The sequence below is a fragment of the Rhinichthys klamathensis genome, unplaced genomic scaffold (assembly GCF_029890125.1).
Source record: "Rhinichthys klamathensis goyatoka isolate OS25496 unplaced genomic scaffold, OSU_Roscu_1.1 h1tg000020l_1, whole genome shotgun sequence".
In the NCBI taxonomy this organism is placed as follows: Eukaryota; Metazoa; Chordata; class Actinopteri; order Cypriniformes; family Leuciscidae; genus Rhinichthys; species Rhinichthys klamathensis.
In genome coordinates, this window is record NW_026606571.1 from 3,437,292 (window position 1) to 3,456,077 (window position 18,786).

Below are 18,786 nucleotides of genomic sequence, written 5' to 3' on the forward strand. Positions count from 1 at the left end.
AAATCCTGAAGTATCCCTTTAAACGGGTTATATGTAGAATTCAGAAACCTTGTTATTAGCGACACCGGTGTCCGTTAAGTGAACTCCAGCCACAACTTATTGCTTGCACAAGTAATGTGCAAGAGACTGAACGTGATTCAAGGCCCCGAAATACTCACGGCGACGTTCTTTTTCATTCTTTGCTTAAAAAGCAAAAGTTGGAAACACCTTTGCAGCGATATACTGTTGATGAACACCGTCTATAATGCTGTGAGCGACATTTAGATCAATATGTAAATATTTGCTGCACGCATACAACAAAAATGACAGCGGCGAGAAAGCAGCTGTTAAGAAAGCATCTGATCATAGTGATGTGGATATGTTTGCACCACCTCTGCAATTCACCGGCATCAGTTTGAATGTTCTCAAAAAATATAACAACATACAAACAAAATTTTGCAGCTGGAAATTTAACAGCTATAATGTAACTATATTCTAGAGTTGTCAAAAGTACCGACTTCAGGACCAAGTCGGTACTGAAATTTGATAAATGTGACGATACCAACATTTCCCTCTAGCATTTTACGCGCTGTTGAGCGGCTTCTTAAACACTTCTGATTGGTCATTGTGTTGACGCGCTCAACATATGTGTCTCTGATTGGCCATTCTGTTGACGCACTCAACATATGAGTCTGTGATTGGCTACAATGATCAACGCTTCAGATTCAGCAACATGTTGTCTTTGACGCTCTTCGTCGAGCACTTACACAGATACACACGGGAGTGTATGAAAGTGGCGTCTATCAGCGGATCCGTCTATCAGCGGATATATTAGGGATCCGCTGATAGACGGCTGCTTTTAAATGCTCCCGTGTGTGTCTGTGTAAGCGCTCGGTGAAGACATCAAAGATGTAATTGTTGATCATTGTAGCCAATCACAGACATATATGTTGAGCGCGTCAACACAATGGCCAATCAGAGGTGTTTAAAATCCATTCAACAGCACTCAAAATGCTAGAGGGAGATGCTGGTATCGTCACATTTTTAAATTTCAGAAGTCAGTACTTTTTGGCAACTCAAATATATTCAGAAACACATATTTGCCTGATGGTTCAAAACATTACCGTGTTGAACTGGTTGAAGATGGTTTTCTAGCCTGACCAGGTAAAATGTGGCCAAGATCCCTCTAAAACAAGCAAACAGACTACCACGATCAGGCTGGGAAAACAGCTAACACACAGACAACCAGTTGGTTTTTTTGGCAGGCGAAACAGTTCACATACAAGCAAAGTTCTGATTGTGCATTTTTGTAAGCAACTGACACTGACAGCATTATCTATGCTGATTTCTGCTGAAAAACATGTTAAGAATGTGTTAAATGGAACTGCGAGTAGTAGACAATAGCCAAAAGCCTAATAAATGTAGCCAAAAAATGTAATAAACAAACATGCAATGGGCGTTTCTGCTGTGCTCTATATGCAGATTCCAGGCCTGCTTACAGGCACAGAAGCTTCACACACACCAACACACAGAAAACAGTCCCCCTTTTCTTGTTCTTTTTTGTGCTTTCAGTATTATGGTTATCAGCGCTGTAACTTTATCCTCTTCCTTTCATGTAAAATACATTGTTACCTGTGCCCCCCACCCCTCCACCCCCCAACACACACACACACACATTTCAGCATATGCCCCTGGGAGGTGTAAGATTATCTGATGTGTCCCCTCCCTGAAACACTCTTCTCTAAAGGTAGGGGAAGGCAATAGAGAGAGGAAGAGAGAGGAAGAAAAAGGAAATAGAAAAGAACAGAGAGTGTGTGACAGGGCAAAGGGCTGTAGGTAATGCGCACACACACAACATGTTTTTCATTCCGATCAGGTGACATTGGCTTATGTTGGTATATTTTTTAAGGACATTCAAACTCCCTGAGGACACTGAAAATTAGAAAAAGAAACTAAAATTAGAATGAGTGCACACAAACGCGAAACTTGTTCCTCTGAACCAATCCATTCAATGTCCATGTTCTCAATTTTAAACTGATAAAATCATACCAACAAGATCAATCTTATAAAATGAATGTAAATACTGTCAAAATTTAACAAGGTAGTGCATGCAATAAAATACTAAAATATTATAAAATAGCAGTTAAAAACATTACAGTTATTCTGTGGACATATTTTACAAAGTGCAATCCACAATTGGTGAATCTCCAACACATTATTTTAGTAATTGAAGTTACACTATGCAACTGTTTTTTTGTTCAAAATTAACAAAATTTAAATAATCCTTCTTTCAAAACGTGTTTTTGTCTTACCCTGATTCAATATGGTAAGCCTATTATAAGGGTTTATATTTTAGACCTTACGGGATGGTTTTTGCAGGAAATTGCATGCATACGTCACTCATCCGTGCGTGTCTCGTCATATCCGTAAATAGAGAAAATCTACTCTGGCTACTTTGACGCATGTGTGATGTGAGAGTGACATATGTTAGTTGTCACAACGAGCGAGAAAGGTTGACTTGGAGCAGCTAAATCTCAAACCTCCGGGGAATCACTCGTTAAAAAAAAAAGCCAAACAGAGGACAAAAAGAGAACGCGACAGAGCTCGTAATAAAACAAGAATCAACATTGGCTTGGCTTTTTGGAGATGGCGAGAACTGAGGGATTTGAAAAAAATTGTAAAAGTGATGTGAAGATCGAATTTTGTTTTATTTAGGTATTTTGTTGAACTGATAAATTGCCATATGTAGTTCTCTAACAGAGTTAATTGTAAAGCATTACCTATTGTGAAGGGTCATTTCATTATGGCTGTGCAGGAATTTATTTTCAAGGAAGCTCTGTGTCTATTAATGGATATAGCTACAGTACCGGCTTCAGCTAGTCCTAAGATCTTTCCATCTAAACTGGTTACATCTCTTAAGCCTAGTAGTGAATGTTTTATGAGCAGCAGGATAATCTCTCTCTGTTTTAGTTATGACAAAAGAACCATATTCATCCGCACACACAGTCCCGCAGAGCCGAAGTACAACCAAAACAATGTTTTTCTGCAAAATGCATGCAGTTTTGTTTTTTAACAGCTAGAGGGCCAAAAGTTACAAAGGGTACTTTTAATTTAATTTTAGCATGACGCTACATTACCACCACAGTCATGCAGCAGAGTTAAGTGGTTAAAAATATGTTTTTGATCAGTCAGATCAACTAAAATGACCAGTCGACCATATGTTGGACTGCTCCGTTTCCATGTCAACCTATAGTGTATGAAGTCTGAATGGTATATTCTGCCAGGGGAAAGGGGTCAGAGGGAAACTGGACACCAGGCCAAGCCCTATAGACAGACACACCTTCGCAGCTTTGAATGAGTGTGTGTGCGTATGTGTATGATCTTGTGTGCAACTAAGTGAGCGACGGTGTCTTTCTCTTCCTCTGGCTCATTGATTCACGTATCTTTGTACAGCAACCAAAGTGTTTACACACACACACACACACAACACAAGTCTCCCTACATGCGCATTGTAGTGTGTGTATCGTCTTAAGAAATGAGTTGAAACTTTATATAAAAAAGCACTCTAGCATTAAAGTGCTCCCTTCCCCTCTGATTGCAGCAGAAAAAAATGCTGCTTAATTATTCATGAGGTCTTGTGCTTGTGTCAGCTTTTCGTTAATTATTTAAATTAATCTCATTAACGAAAGGCCAGGTTTCAGGAGCATTTAATTAAATGATGAATTGCTTCCCAGATGTCGACGTGCTTGTTAAATAATGTGCTCAGGCTGGACCCAAGGTTGTCAGCTAAACTCAACCCAAAACTGCACACAACGACCGTCATAGAGCACATTAGTGTCATTATACCCCACAACTTAATGCAGTTTTCAAGATCAAGAGGAGAATTGTCATCAATGATTCTATGTGACTATAAAAAAACATTACTGGTATGCACAGCTTCAGGAACGATACAGTCTGCTCAAACTCGCAGCTTGTTTTGACAGCTTGTACTGATTCAAACGAGATTGGATACAATTTAGTCTCATCAAACTCAATGCCAGTACTTGAATACTTAACATTTCTATTAAAACACAAGGTCTGAAAGGATCCTAAATAAAAACATTACATACAATGACTGCCCCATAGATTTCCATTTAATGTTTATTTCTATAAATTATTTTTTTCTTCCTCAAACTTAAGGGCCATGTGTTTAAAGGTTGAGGCAGTAATATTTTTTAAGCCTGTTTTGCTCGCCAAATTTGATCAATTGTTTATTACAATTTAAAAGAACTGTTTTCTAATTTAATATATTGTAACATGTACCGGTAATTTATTCCTGTGATGGCAAAGCTGAATTTTCAGCATCATTACTCCAGTTTTCACTCACATAATACTTCAGAAATCATTATAATGTGCTGATTTGCTGCTAAAAAAAAATCCTATTATTATCAATGTAGAAAATAGTTGTGCTGCTTCATATTTTTGTGGAAACCATGATTCAGATTTTTTTTTAAATCAAGTAAAGTAAAGCATGTATTTGAAATATAATTATTTTGTAACATTGTAAAAGTCTTTACTGACACTTTTGATCAATTTAATGCATCCTTGCTAAATAAAAGTATTAATTTCTTGAATAAAAATCTTACTGACTCCAAACCCAAACTGACCCATTTTTTTGTGATAGTAGGGTAGGCAATTTGTTTCATAAACACTTTTTGTTATACGGTTTTAAAACTCTCTTCATATCCTGATGTGGCAACAAATAATAGAAGTGGTCTAAATAAATCATGTATATATATCTTCTGTGGACGTCTCAGGGCCAAAACATTTTCGTCCAATCATTGCATTCGGTCCGAACAAACAGCAGCCACCTTGTACAGTTCCTTCTGAACCAAAACAACAAGCTTATCCTGCGTTCATGACATGTCGTAATCGAAATTATGAAATGGCAATCTGTGACGTTCAACCCGGAGCAGTTCACTCCATCAGACTCTGATTTTTGTGTTTCTATGTCAACACCAGTGTTGGGAACGTTACTTTAAAAAAGTAATTAGTTATAGTTACTCACTATTTGTTCTTAAAAGTAACTAAGTTAGTAACTGAATTACTCTAATAAAAGTAACTCGTTACCTGGGAAAGTAACTATTTGCGTTACTGTTAAAAAGCAGTTTTCACAAGTCAGTTGAAATGAATAGAACAGATATTTATTGCACGTCGACAGACAGCAAGAGGTTTATCATGCACTTCAAGTATTATCTTTGTAAGATAAGTAAACAGTTACACCATATAAAGTGCATTTAACTCTAGCAAATTAAATCAAACTCTCTCAAACTGAGACAACTGGTCAAGTAAACAACCTGTACTTCCAAGTGTTTTGTTCACAACAAAAGTAAACTTTTAAACAACAAAAAAGCGTACTGTAAGGGTTTGCTGGGAACGTTTGGCCGAATCTCCTGTCAGAGAGATCTTCAACTCCCACCTCCGGTAGAGCCACGACCGGATCCCGAGGGAGGCTGGAGATATTGAGTCTAAGTGGACCATGTTCTCCACCTCCATTGTCGAAGTGGCGGCTCGGAGCTGTGACCGTAAGGTCTCCGGTGCCTGTCGAGGCGGCAATCCCCGAACCCGGTGGTGGACACCGGAAGTATAGGATGCCGTCAAGCTGAAGGAGGAGTCCTATCGGGCCTGGTTGGCTTGTGGGACTCCTGAGGCAGCTGACAGGTACCGGCAGGCCAAGCGGACTGCAGCCCGGGTGGTTGTTAGGGGTGCACGATTCGGAAAATGTCACGATTCAATACCGATTTTTGGTCTCAAGATTCGATTCAAAATCGATTTTCGATTCCAAAACGATTCTCGATTCAAAAAATGATTCGCAGTAGGCTATATAAATGTAGTTTACTTTTTCCTATGTGATTGATTGCAGTAGACACAATTTAAAAGAAAAAAACCCACAACAAATTAAATGTAGTTTGATATTACTTTATATGTCATCATACAAAAATTTAAAACTTTTGCAACTAAAAAGTGCAAAGTGCCAAGCTTTGGCCAGCTTTCAAATACATTTAATTCAAGTTTAAAAATAAAACTTAAATAAAAAGCTTTTACATTTAGCTTTAAAGTGCTGTAGTCAGATCAAACAAACAATTATGCTAAATGTGGTTTAAGGAGTACTTCAGCTAGGTTGACTGTTGAAATGTGAACTCGACTGGGCACATTGAACTTCCTAAAAATATATAGCTAAGCTACTAATGTCATAGAACCCTTGCGAAATTATTTTAAATAGATTTTAAAAAGCCACTGCTACTGGTAACATCTATGGTTAGATTGATTTGTTTAGATCCAGTGAAGTCGTTCATAGGCGTAATTTGCGGGTATCTCCAGTTAACTAGCAGAGCATTCATTTAGTTTGCTATTAAATAAGAGATCTGTTGTTTTTGAAATCAAGCTGCGCGCTCGTTGCCGCTGCTATGTGTCATGGATACAGTGTTCTCTGTGGCTCGCGCAGTATTCCCTCGGACGCGCGCTTCATATCGCCGTTGTGGTTCCGGTGAAATTACAAAATAAAATGCACACAAACGTGATGAACATATTCGGTTTTGATGAGAGAGAGAAAAAACTATACGAGTGCGGTTTAGAACCCATAACCTCTGACACGCTTGGTAAAAAGATCTACAGAACTCAAACATAAGATCTGCGGATCGATGCATTTATTCACGGGTTGAGCAGAGAGGCTGCACAGTTTGACCAGCGGGCGGCAAGAACTTGCAACGTAACTATTTATCAGACCGGCCCTCGCAGCCTCGAAACACTACCGGACCACCGGTAAAAGTCCCGACTCACCTGATTGTAACTCCGCCCGTGCACGCCATAAAAAAAAAAAAAAATGAATCGATTTTTGGAATTCTATGAATCGATTCTGAATCGGTAAAGATTGAATCGCGATTCAAATGTGAATCGATTTTTTTGCACACCCCTAGTGGTTGTGGAGGCAAAAACTCGGGCCTGGGAGGAGTTCGGTGGGGCCATGGAGAAGGACTATCGGCTGGCCTCGAAGAGATTCTGGCAAACTGTCCGGCGCCTCAGGAGAGGGAAACAGTGCCCTACCAACGCTGTTTACAGTGGAGGTGGGCAGCTGTTGACCTCAACTGGGGATGTCGTCGGACGGTGGAAGGAATACTTCGAGGATCTCCTCAATCCCGCCGTCACGTCTTCTATTGAGGAAGCAGAGGCTGAGGGCTCAGAGGTGGACTCGTCCATCACCCTAGCTGAGGTCACCGAGGTAGTCAAGAAACTCCTCGGTGGCAAGGCACCGGGGGTGGATGAGATCCGCCCTGAGTACCTCAAGTCTCTGGATGTTGTGGGGGTGTCTTGGCTGACACGCCTCTGCAGCATCGCATGGCGGTAGGGGACAGTGCCTCTGGGATGGCAGACCGGGGTGGTGGTCCCTCTTTTTAAGAAGGGGGACCGGAGGGTGTGTTCAAACTACAGGGGGATCACACTTCTCAGCCTCCCTGGGAAAGCCTATGCCAGGGTACTGGAGAGGAGAATACGGCCAATAGTGAAACCTCGGATTCAGGAGGAACAGTGCGGTTTTCATCCAGGCCGTGGAACACTGGACCAGCTCTATACCCTCTACAGGGTGCTGGAGGGTTCATGGGAGTTTGCCCAACCAGTCCACATGTGCTTTGTGGATTTGGAGAAGGCATTCGACTGTGTTCTCCGAGGCGGCCTGTGGAGGGTGCTCCGGGAGTATGGGGTCCCGGGTCCTTTGCTAAGGGCTGTCCGGTCCCTGTATGACGGAAGCAGGAGCTTGGTTCGCATTGCCGGTAGTAAGTCAGACTTCTTCCCGGTGCATGTTGGACTCCGGCAGGGCTGCCCTTTTTCGCCGGTTCGGTTTATAATTTTTAAGGACAGAATTTCTAGGCGCAGCCAGGGGCCGGAGGGTGTCAGGTTTGGGGACCACGCGATTTCGTCTCTGCTCTTTGCGGATGATGTTGTCGTGTTGGCCCCCTCACACCAGGACCTTCAGCATGCACTGGGACGGTTTGCAGCCGAGTGTGAAGCGGCTGGGATGAGAATCAGCACCTCCAAATCCGAGGCCATGGTCCTCAGTCGGAAAAGGGCGGCTTGCTCACTTCAGGTTGGTGGAGAGATCCTTCCTCAAGTGGAGGAGTTTAAGTATCTTGGGGTTTTGTTCATGAGTGAGGGAAGGATGGAACGGGAGATTGGCAGACGGATCGGTGCAGCTTCTGCAGTAATGCGGTCGATGTACCGGTCTGTTGTGGTGAAGAAAGAGCTGAGCCGTAAGGCAAAGCTCTCGATTTACCGGTCAATCTACGTTCCTACTCTCACCTATGGTCATGAGCTTTGGGTCATGACCGAAAGGACAAGATCCCGGATACAGGCGGCCGAAATGAGCTTTCTCCGCAGGGTGGCTGGGCGATCCCTGAGAGATAGGGTGAGAAGCTCGGTCACTCGAGAGTAGCTCAGAGTAGAGCCGCTGCTCCTCCACATCGAGAGGGGTCAGCTGAGGTGGCTCGGGCATCTGTTTCGGATGCCTCCTGGACACCTTCCCGGGGAGGTGTTCCGGGCACGTCCCACTGGGAGGAGACCCCGGGGAAGACCTAGGACACGCTGGAGAGACTATGTCTCCCGGCTGGCCTGGGAACGCCTCGGTGTCCCCCCGGAAGAGCTGGAGGAAGTGTCCAGGGAGAGGGAAGTCTGGGCATCTCTGCTTAGACTGCTGCCCCCGCGACCCGGCCCCGGATAAGCGGAAGAAGATGGATGGATGGATGGATGGACAACAAAAAAGTGTGTTTAGCTCTGTAGTCTTATTCTTAATTAAATAAATCAAACTCCCAATGTCAGACAACTGGTCTGGTAGACATTCTGTACTTCAAGTATTTTCAATCAATACATAGTAACGCACATAGGCGTCGATTTTTCGTCACGAGTCATTTTGTACCCACCACTTTTTGAAAGATTGAGGCACGGATGTACCTAATACGAATAAATAAAACATCTCCAGTTAACTAGCAGAGCATTCATTTAGTTCGCTATTAAATAAGAGATCTAGCGCTAAAATGTGTTGTTTTTTAAATCAAGCTGAGCACTCGTTGCCGCTGCTATCAGTGGCGTGGATACAGTTGTTCTCTTGTGGCCCGCGCAGTCTTCACTCGGAGGCGCTCTTCAATCTATCTCCGTTGTGGAGACTCTCTATTCATTCCGGTGAAATCACAAAATAAAATGCACACAAACGTGTCCCTGCTTGATATAGACTGTAACCACTGATGAACATATTCAGTTTTGATGAGAGAAAAAAAACTATACGAGTGCGGATTAGAACCCGTAACCTCTGACACGCTTGGCAAAAATTCTACCACCAGACCATTTAAGAACTCAAACAACATTTGCGGATCGATGGATTTATTTATGGGTTGAGCAGAGAGGCTGCAGAGTTTGACAAGTTTGTACCCAGCACTTCTGAAAATGCACTTCCGAATGCATCTGTCCCCAGCACATTTCAAACCAAACTGACGCCCGTGGTAACGCACCGCATTTAACGTCCAGTAACGTTAATGGCGTTGTAACGACAGGAAAGGTAATTAGTTAGATTACCCCGTTACTGAAAATATAACGTCGTTACCTAACGCCGTTCTTTTAAACGGCGTTATTCCAAACACTGGTCAACACTATCAACACCGAAATTAATCTACAGAAGTCAGCAGTCAGGCAGCTCTGTAAGTTGTTTACATTCATAATTATTGTAATGTTATGTGCTTTGAGACATTAGGTAATTCAACCCCGTCTCTCTCGTCTAGTGACGCTTTGCACTCTGATGTGTACGTTCTTGTGTTTTGGAGGAGGAGTGGCTTTGAAAACACTCTGAAGGGAGGGTGGGATCTCATGCTTTCAAAGCTAGCTTGCTATTGCTAGCCGCTCCGGAATTGCCTACCCTACCTTTAACTTGTGTTTAACCCATCTTTTTAAAACCCTAATACCTAAACAATCAGCATAGATAAAGAACCTGGAACATTTGCTACTCTAGTTTACAAAGCTGTAAAATGTGATATGTTAAGTAATCCTGAATAGTACATTGTCTTAACTAATTAAGATGTGTATATCTTCAGCATATGGCCAGAACAAGGGAATTAAGACTGATATTTTAAGTGAGATGAGAGTCGATTTACAGTGTAAGAGACAAGCCACAGGTGTAAACAACAGATAACCATCGGGATGATGAGAATTTTATGAAGAGTTTGAGACTTAGAATTTTATAAAGAGAAATGACTAACACACTTGTCCACTTTTTCATCAAACCTTTCAAATCTGCTTTTTTCTGCATTTGTTTTGACATTAAAGACAGGGTGCTTGTTTAGCTATAAATCAAGCCCACAACTTTTTTCCACAGTCTAGAATATTTATAAATATTACTGTGTCGGCTCAGTAGCTTTAAACACACTTACAACTTGTACTCTCCGTTATTTGTGGTTATTTGCTGATTACTCTTAAATTGGGAGGTGTAAATATGTGAATGTGAAGCCTTGCTTTCTTTTCTCCTCTCTCTGCCTCGTCCCCTCTTCCTCCCTCTCGTAGGTGTGTGTATGTGTGTGTGTGTGTAACCTGAGTCCTCTCTCTCTGTCTGTGGTCTCTGCTCTGGGGCTCTGGGGCACAGACTGCACCAGAGGAAAAGGCTGCAGCTACACCCCCCTTTTCATTTTACTCCTCTGCTATTTTTCTCCAGAACCAAAAGCATTGATCCCCTGAGTCACAAAATACCCCCCTCCACCCACACTCCCTCTTCCTCTCCTTCCATTACCCCAAACACCCCCAGATCAGTATCTGTCCTCATCTGGATTATGGACGCCTGTCTGTCTTTTTCAGAGCAATCATGTACGGATATGTTTTCGAAATGTAAAAACATTTTAAAAAATCTTTTTCCAACAAAAAAAAAACAGAATGGAATTATTCAACTGACAACTAACAGATAAACACAAAGACTGAAAAAGACACACTGAGAAAGACTGAAATCATTTCAACAGTGTGTGTGTGTTTGTGTGTGTTGTACTGTCACTATGTGTGCGTATGTGACACTGCTCAGACTTGCGGTGGCCATATGGCTACTGTGCTCGACACTTCAGCTCACATCTGTTGTGTATTAAAGACCTAACGCTGCTCAGTACACACCTGGGTGGCCTTTTCACACACACACTTATTCATGCACACAAACAGGCTCACACTTCAAACTGCACAATCAAACTTTTCAATTATGACATAGTATAGACCAGAGTTTCCAACCTTTTTTTTTTTGCCTTAGATAGCAACGCCAAACCAGAAATGAGTTCCTTGACTGATTCTTTACTAGAAATCATTCAGCATTATCATAAAAAGTGAACATTATACATTTTCCAGGGGGCAATTTTGTAGGTACTTTCTCGAGTGTGATACACATTTTTCAGGATTCTTTAAAAAATAGAAAATTCAATTTTGGAGAAACCTTCTCAAAAACACCAGTGAATATATTGCAAAATTATGTCCAATAAAGTAATTTATACACAACATAATAATATAATTTATACTAGAGTTAGTTCTGGGGCCTCATTTATAAAACTTTGCGTAGGATTTGCGTCAGAAGTGGCGTACGGATGAAACATAGGACGTGCGTACGCACAGAAATATTCGGATTTATAAAACCGTGCGCACGCACATCCTACGCATTTTTCCCTTAATAAATCACAATCAATTCTAAATGTAGCGCAGCTTTTGGGGCTTCATGTCACGCCCATAGTTGCCCATAAATAGTCCGTGAAACGCCCATAAGTTAATATTCATCGATTGCGAAATCATGGCAAACATAGAGAGGAAATCAAAAAAAACGTAACTTCACTCAATGTGAAGTAGAAGTTATCGTTGGCGAGGTGGAAAAGAGGAGAAAAATGTTGTTTGGAGGGCACAGTGTGGCCATTACTAATGCCAAAACGGCACTTGAGTGGCAAAAGGTTGCAGACGCCGTAGTGCTGTAGCCTCACAACCTCGGACTGTGGCCGAGATAAAAAAGAAATGACAAGCTACAGATGTCGGTTATAATCTACTTGGAAATGGGAAATTGTTCAGCGCAAATGTAATTTCTTGCTTTCTGAATGATTGAGACATACGTCATACGTTATTTTATCAAAAATAAAACAAACTAAAGGCATATGCATGAATACCATGATTCCGTAGCTGATAAAGAAATTTTTACTATGAAAACAACTTTCCCCAGTGGACAAATAATACATCTATCTATCTATCTATCTATCTATCTATCTATCTATCTATCTATCTATCTATCTATCTATCTATCTATCTATCTAATTGCATCTATATCTGCTCCGCCTGACGGACACATTGGCGAGAATATCAGTTTTGTACATTATTTCGTTCTGTTTACCATCTTATTTATGAGGATGAATTGTATAACATGCCAATATTATTGCAGAACATATTTCACTTTTCTTTTTGCAAATATGTGTTAATTTGCATTTCTGTTGCAGATTGATCAAACGGGTGTTCGTGTAGGCTGTTAATTGTAAGACTTGCTTTGTGAAGTATTCGTGTTATTTATGAGAGGCAGTATTGCCATTACACAACGGTCTACAGTTTCACACACTTTCACGTGTTTCTTCCATCTGCCGACGGTGTCGCCATTTCTCATTTCACCCGTTTTTGTGCGTACGCCTGGGTCAGAGCTTGCGTGAAGGACCGCACATTTTACCGTCAAGTTTGCTTTTTATAAATACCAATTATTGCGTACAGAGCGGCGTACGCCTTCTTTTGTGCGTACGCAACGTTTATAAATGAGGCCCCTGTTCCTCGAATTAGATTGGCCAAGCAACATTCCAAGAGTGCTGATATACAGTAAATATAGTATAACAAAACAATTTATAAAAATGTTTTATCTATCTTAATTTTCAAAGCCGAAGTAAGCTATTACCTGTGAATGTGCAAGACCTTCGATTCATTAGCCGCTATAGGTAAATAATAACCCAAAAAAAGTGGTATAGAGAGGATAATTTTGGTAATGTTATCCACACATATCCATACAACTCATACACATTCTTCAAATGGTACTGCACAACAAACTGACAAATTCAGAATTTGTGAAGTGTTAAATTCAATACACAGAAAGAGAAGACAGATAATCTTCTCAGATTATAGATAATAATTCAGATAATCTTCTGACAGATAAGGTATAAAAGCCATAATGTTGTAAAACATCTAATAGTTGTAGTTCACTCACGCTCTGTTCATTCAGCTCCTGTGTATTCTCCATCAGTTGAACTTCCACTCCCCTCAACTACAGTCCAGACACCTGCAAATGAAAGATGCTTTTAAAATCGCCAAAAACACAATACAATGCATAGGCATCCCTCTCTCGTATCTGTCTCTCACTCTCTCTCACTCTCTTCCTTTGTGTCTGTGGGTATATGTGTGTAGGAGGGGAAGGAAGAAGTCTGGTAACTTCACTGTATCATATCCAGCCAGACTGAAGTAAATATCATTTACAGAAGTAAACATTAAACAATGGGTAGAGAGAAATGTAATCAATGTAACACACACACAAATGCACTTATTCAATACACACAAAACGCCAAGCTGTCCAGGTCATGGTGATGCTAGCATGGCAGTAGTCACTAAAACCATCTAACCATGACTTCTACCTCCCAGTAAAGCCCTTTCCACCCACCATCTTTATCTTTCTCTTTTCCCATCCTTCCTGTGTCATTTAAAAGCTTGAAACTGAGGCAAATTGCTTTGAAACCTCCCGAGGCCTCAGTAATGAAAAGCACTCTTATTCAAAATCTCTTTGAAAGACATTGAAAGCATCGGGATCAGGAGAATAGGTTTATTTTCTGTCCTGCCGCAGGTACCAGACCAGTGGTTCACAAACCTTGAGATGAAATTTGTCTAAAAGTCTCTAGAACAAAAACCGTTAAAAAATATGGCAACATTGAAATTTATTTGATTTAAAATATTATTTTTACTAAATAATATTACTACGCAAGATTACACTAACAAAAGTTATTTTAAAGTTCACAGTTCAGGTAGAAATAGCTCCAGTGGAACAAATTCTCTTTATGGGACTGCAACAGGAAAAGGTTTATATATATTATTAACCAAATAAAATCTTGATTTTAGGGGTAGGGGCATCATGCATATATTTATTTATGAATTTACTTGTCTTTACAGTTTTTTTTTTTCAGTCTTGTCTCACAAAATACCCTAGTCAATAAGAAAATGTACTATTAGACTATTTAGTATATATACATATATATATTGAAAGGGGGCCAAGTGTTCTAAAGCCAACAGAACATTGTCTTTTTACACCATTAATGAGTTTGCTGGACAAAGTGGGTACATGATGAAATTTAATTTTTTTTTAAATGATCTGAGAAACGTGCAACTCAATTGAACTGCCCAAATGTACAAAAAAAATGTGAGTTGGTGATTTCTGTCAAAGCATTAAACTAACACCTTTTTCTACCAAAAATTTAAATCTTCATTGTAACAAGTTTTGACTTTGTTCAAAATCCTGAGGGGTCAGCTTGAAAGGTCATGATGCTTCTATTTAGGAATATATATATATGGCATCATATATATATATAGATTATAGTGACATATAGGATTAATGGATGTAAATGGGAAGTCTCCACTATCTTCTGTACACATGCTTGTGTGTGTGTGTGTGTGTGTGTGTGTGTGTGTGTGTGTGTGTGTGTGTGTGTGTGTGTGTGTGTGTGTGTGTGTGTGAGAGAGAGAGAGAAAGAGAGTTGAAGGACAGCTTGAAGAGCAGATCATTTGAATTTTTCATTTGCTTGGTGAAGCTGTGTTCTGAAATTCTAGCCTTTAATACTCAGGCGGGGGAATGAGCTGAGCAGCATTGATTTTTACTGTTATCACTCAGTGCCCTCTGAGCCTACTGTCCTCACACACACACACACACACACACACACACACACACACACACACACACACACACACACACACACACACACACACACACACACACACACACACACACACACACACAAACAATGAACAGACGGACAGCCAAATAGCAAAAGACACATTGCACTAACCATGTAATGGTGAGGAGCTGTTATTTATTTCCCTTCTGTCAACACATATTTTCAAATCAAAAGCCACTTTATGCATCAGTCCCAGATCAAACATTTGATTTAGTCAAATAAGAAAAACTAAACATAAAGACAGCAGTCTAGGGATTGTAAACGGTCCAATTAGAGCAGACCATTCCGTCTCAAAATAACAAAGAGCGCCAGCGCGCTTTACTGTTATTGTCATGAAAGCATGCGGAGCGTTTAGTGGCGCGGCATTCTGCGCGCGACTCGACACAGCCGCGGCACGAGCGTAGGAAAGCCAAATACTCTAAAGCTTTCGTTTTCCCCTTTAAATCATCAGAGCTCACTCCACTGACAAAACACACCGCCTATTAATAAATAAACAAGCTGGACCAGGAACAGTTTTCATTTGAGCAAAAGAATTTGTCTAAATGTGAATTTTTTAAATTAATATGAGTGTAGATTCATTATTTGTTGTTGTTATTATTATAACAGATTTCATTATTCAATTTATAGATAGCCCTCACTGGGTTTAACGACATTGCCTAAAGTCTCTTCTTCAACGTAAAAGCACACTTTAAAATTAAGTTTCCAGTTGGGAGCTTTTTTATTGTTCAGAAAACCATCTGTTCTGGCGCTTTAAAACCCCCCAGAACGCAATATGCTGATCTATGAAATAATCAAGATATCCAAAGAACCACATAGCTCAACTCAGAACCTTCCATAGCGAAAGACGGTTCTAAGGTTCTTAAGACAAACTAAAGAACCTTAATTTTCAAGTGTAGCCTACTTTCCAATTTATGTTGACAAAATGTATGCATTATTTTATGAAATTATTTTACTAGTCACCTGCAGTTTAATCACTATACTGTTGTGAAATATAAAATGGCATCCAAGTGGACAGATCTTAAAAAGCCATTTTTAACCATTCAGGGTGTGATATAACATTCAAACCTTCATGGGTGATTAGGCCCTAACTTTGACCCCCTAGGCCTACCCATAATATGACTACCCTCTTATGTCATTGTGTTTTTTAATATTAATGACAACATAGGGCTGACGAAAGTAGTGATGCATGCACCAAGTTCACATTTACAGATGAAAAGAAATTATTCATTTATTATTTTAAAGAAAAAAACATTGAGACTTTGTTTGAGATTTAATAATAAATCTACTAAGAGATCTACATGTGATCAAATCAAATACCGATAGATACATCTATCTAGAGCCCCTATAATCTACTTAGAAAAAGCGTTTAAAATATTGTCCCACCATTCAATCCAAATGTGCATCGTAAATCCGTCAATCAAAGTGCCTTGCAATCTTTAAGAATAGCTCAAATGTTTAAATGCTTACAAGTCTTACGAGTTTTCCCCCAATGTTTGAGGCCTGGAGATGGGCAAAGAGGAGGTCACTGGTGTTCTCTTATGTAATTGTTGGCTAGTACACTCCATCTTATTACCAGCCACCAGAGCGACCTGTGTGTTGTGAATTATTTCGTGTTAAGTGTGTAATCTAATCCGGGCTCCTTCTCCGGTATCGGCTCGAGCTGCTATCGACAGCGCGAGAAAGCGACCAATGGCCAACGCGCAATGAAGCTGCTTCAGGGTCGGGATGATATTCCCGTTTCCTCCGTATCAAATACAAACACAAACTCCACGTGCATGAGAAAACGGACATGGCATATCCAAACGGACACGGGAATCACCCAAGAAACTCAAAAGGACTCTTTAAGGAAAAGTTACCCAGTAAATAAAAATGTGTCTAGACTACTAAAGAACTGTTCAAAAGACATAGGCTATGGGCTAATGACTGCACATGCATGAAGTAAAAAAATAAAAAAAATAAAAAAATCAACGATGCGATTGTTGGCCAAATAACTCGAAATTTGAAACAGAAAAATCGAATCCGTGTAATCGTGTTTAGTAAACAAAAGCATCATTGTCCTAACAACATATTTGTTTTCCACCCATTTAACGCGTCACAATTTTCTGGTCGACTTTTCAGTTTCAAATCGATGTTCTTTATCAGTAAAAAAAAAAAAAAAAAAAAGACTCTAGCACAACTTTTACTTTAATAATTTCCAGGCAGCAGTTAAACTTTCCATATTAGTGCGTATAAATGATTGAATAGTGATAATTTGTAGAATTATTTTATATTAGTTGTTACGGGTGGTTTAATGTGGAAAGCAGAAATTACTCTGAACTGTAACCTTCTTTAAGAGCCCTAGATTTTACAGTCTTAGGCGCAGGCGCGAGCAGGTGCTCCAAACTGCTTTTAGGCGTTGTATGAAGTCACATAAATATTTAGCAAAACTTTTAACGTTTCTGAATAGTGAGCTATTTTATGGCTCAAAATGGTTACTTTACTTACGCTTAGGAGTTGTGCGTTGCTACGATATCCAAACTCTCCAGAAGGTCCGTGCGCATTCAGTCTGTTGACATGCTCATCCAAAAATATTCAAGTGGTCGAGCTGCGTGAAGCGCGAGGAACAGCTCGCGCCAGTCAGTGCACGCGCTGTCAGTGAAGCTCGCGGGGAAGTCCTCCCTAAGTTCATGAGAGCTGCACTGGCCGCACCGGAGCGGAACGCTCCAACCGACAGATCACCACTATAACCCAAACTCCGAGGAGCTCTGTCTTGCACTAGCCGTGCTTTCCCCTTTAATTTAAGCTCCTAAAGTTAACGTGAGCACACGCGCACTCCGTGGTCTACTTCATTATTAAAGTTCTCTTGCAGCGGCGGGGCGAGAGCGCTCATTGATGCGCATGCGCGCAGCTGCCATGCGGGGTGCTGCTGTTGGCTCGCACCCAAGCCAGTAATGGGGCACAGCACAAGGGCCAGGATGAGGCTCTTATTAATAGTTTCGTCCGAGTGATCAGCTCAGTTTTATTTACCACAGCCACACAACAACAACCAATAAGTCAAACCCTTGTTTTGGGATCAGATTCACTCACACTTATGCAATCTTGCACTTGGACTTCCACTTCCACCCTAATGGACCAAGCAGCAAGAAAAGGGAGCTCATCTAATTAACATTTATCAACACTTAGACCAGCCAAACCATTAAAATAGCTCAGGTTTATTTAGGTTTATAAAACACGTCCTAACATGACGGCAGGAAAAGTCAGCTGAAGATCAGAGAGCAATGTCAAAAAAATGGGTGAAAATGTCAGAAGTTGCATGAAAGTTGTTGGGGAAAGTTACTTTTAAAAGTAATGCCATACAATATCGCGTTTCTCCCTAAAAAAGTAACACGTTCTAATATATATATATATATATATAGGCTATATATACTGTATATACAGTATATCTACTGTATGTATACGACAACTATGTACTAAAAACATAAACGTTTTTCCTTTGTGGTTTTCACGTACAGACGCCAACGTTGTCAAAACTATCCCTATGTGCACTTCGCACGGATCCGCGAACACGACTAAAAACACTGAATTACTGTCAGGCCAGTAGTAGGCGACGTCACTTTGTAAAGAAACACTACGCACCTACACTCTAAAAAATGCTACGTTGTTTCAACCCAAATTTGGGTCAAATATGGACAAACCCAAATGTTGGGTTAAAAATGTAATTAAAAAATTTACAGTTGAAAGTGAAAGTTGGGTTAAAATTTTAAATTAAATTTTTAACCCAACATTTGGGTTTGTCCATATTTGACCCAAATTTGGGTTGAAACAACCCAGCATTTTTTAG

The 18,786-nt window shown here is 40.4% G+C and overlaps 1 protein-coding gene across 12 annotated transcripts in view; it reads right to left on the reverse strand.

Annotated features, from left to right (window-relative positions):
• eya4 (EYA transcriptional coactivator and phosphatase 4) overlaps positions 1-17,816 on the reverse strand; it is a 40,031-nt gene extending 22,215 nt beyond the window's left edge. For 7 of the 12 annotated variants that reach the window (XM_056239798.1, XM_056239842.1, XM_056239851.1 and 4 more), the window contains exons 1-2: positions 17,451-17,815; positions 13,238-13,309 (exon numbers count right to left, since the gene is read on the reverse strand). In XM_056239798.1, the coding sequence (XP_056095773.1) occupies positions 13,238-13,270 (33 nt within the window). In that variant the 5' untranslated portion in view covers positions 13,271-13,309; positions 17,451-17,815. Of the gene's footprint in view, positions 1-13,237; positions 13,310-17,450 lie in introns of all 12 variants that reach the window. The other 5 variants (XM_056239793.1, XM_056239786.1, XM_056239779.1 and 2 more) reach the window with 1 other exon arrangement.
• Between the last annotated feature and the right edge of the window lie 970 nt (positions 17,817-18,786).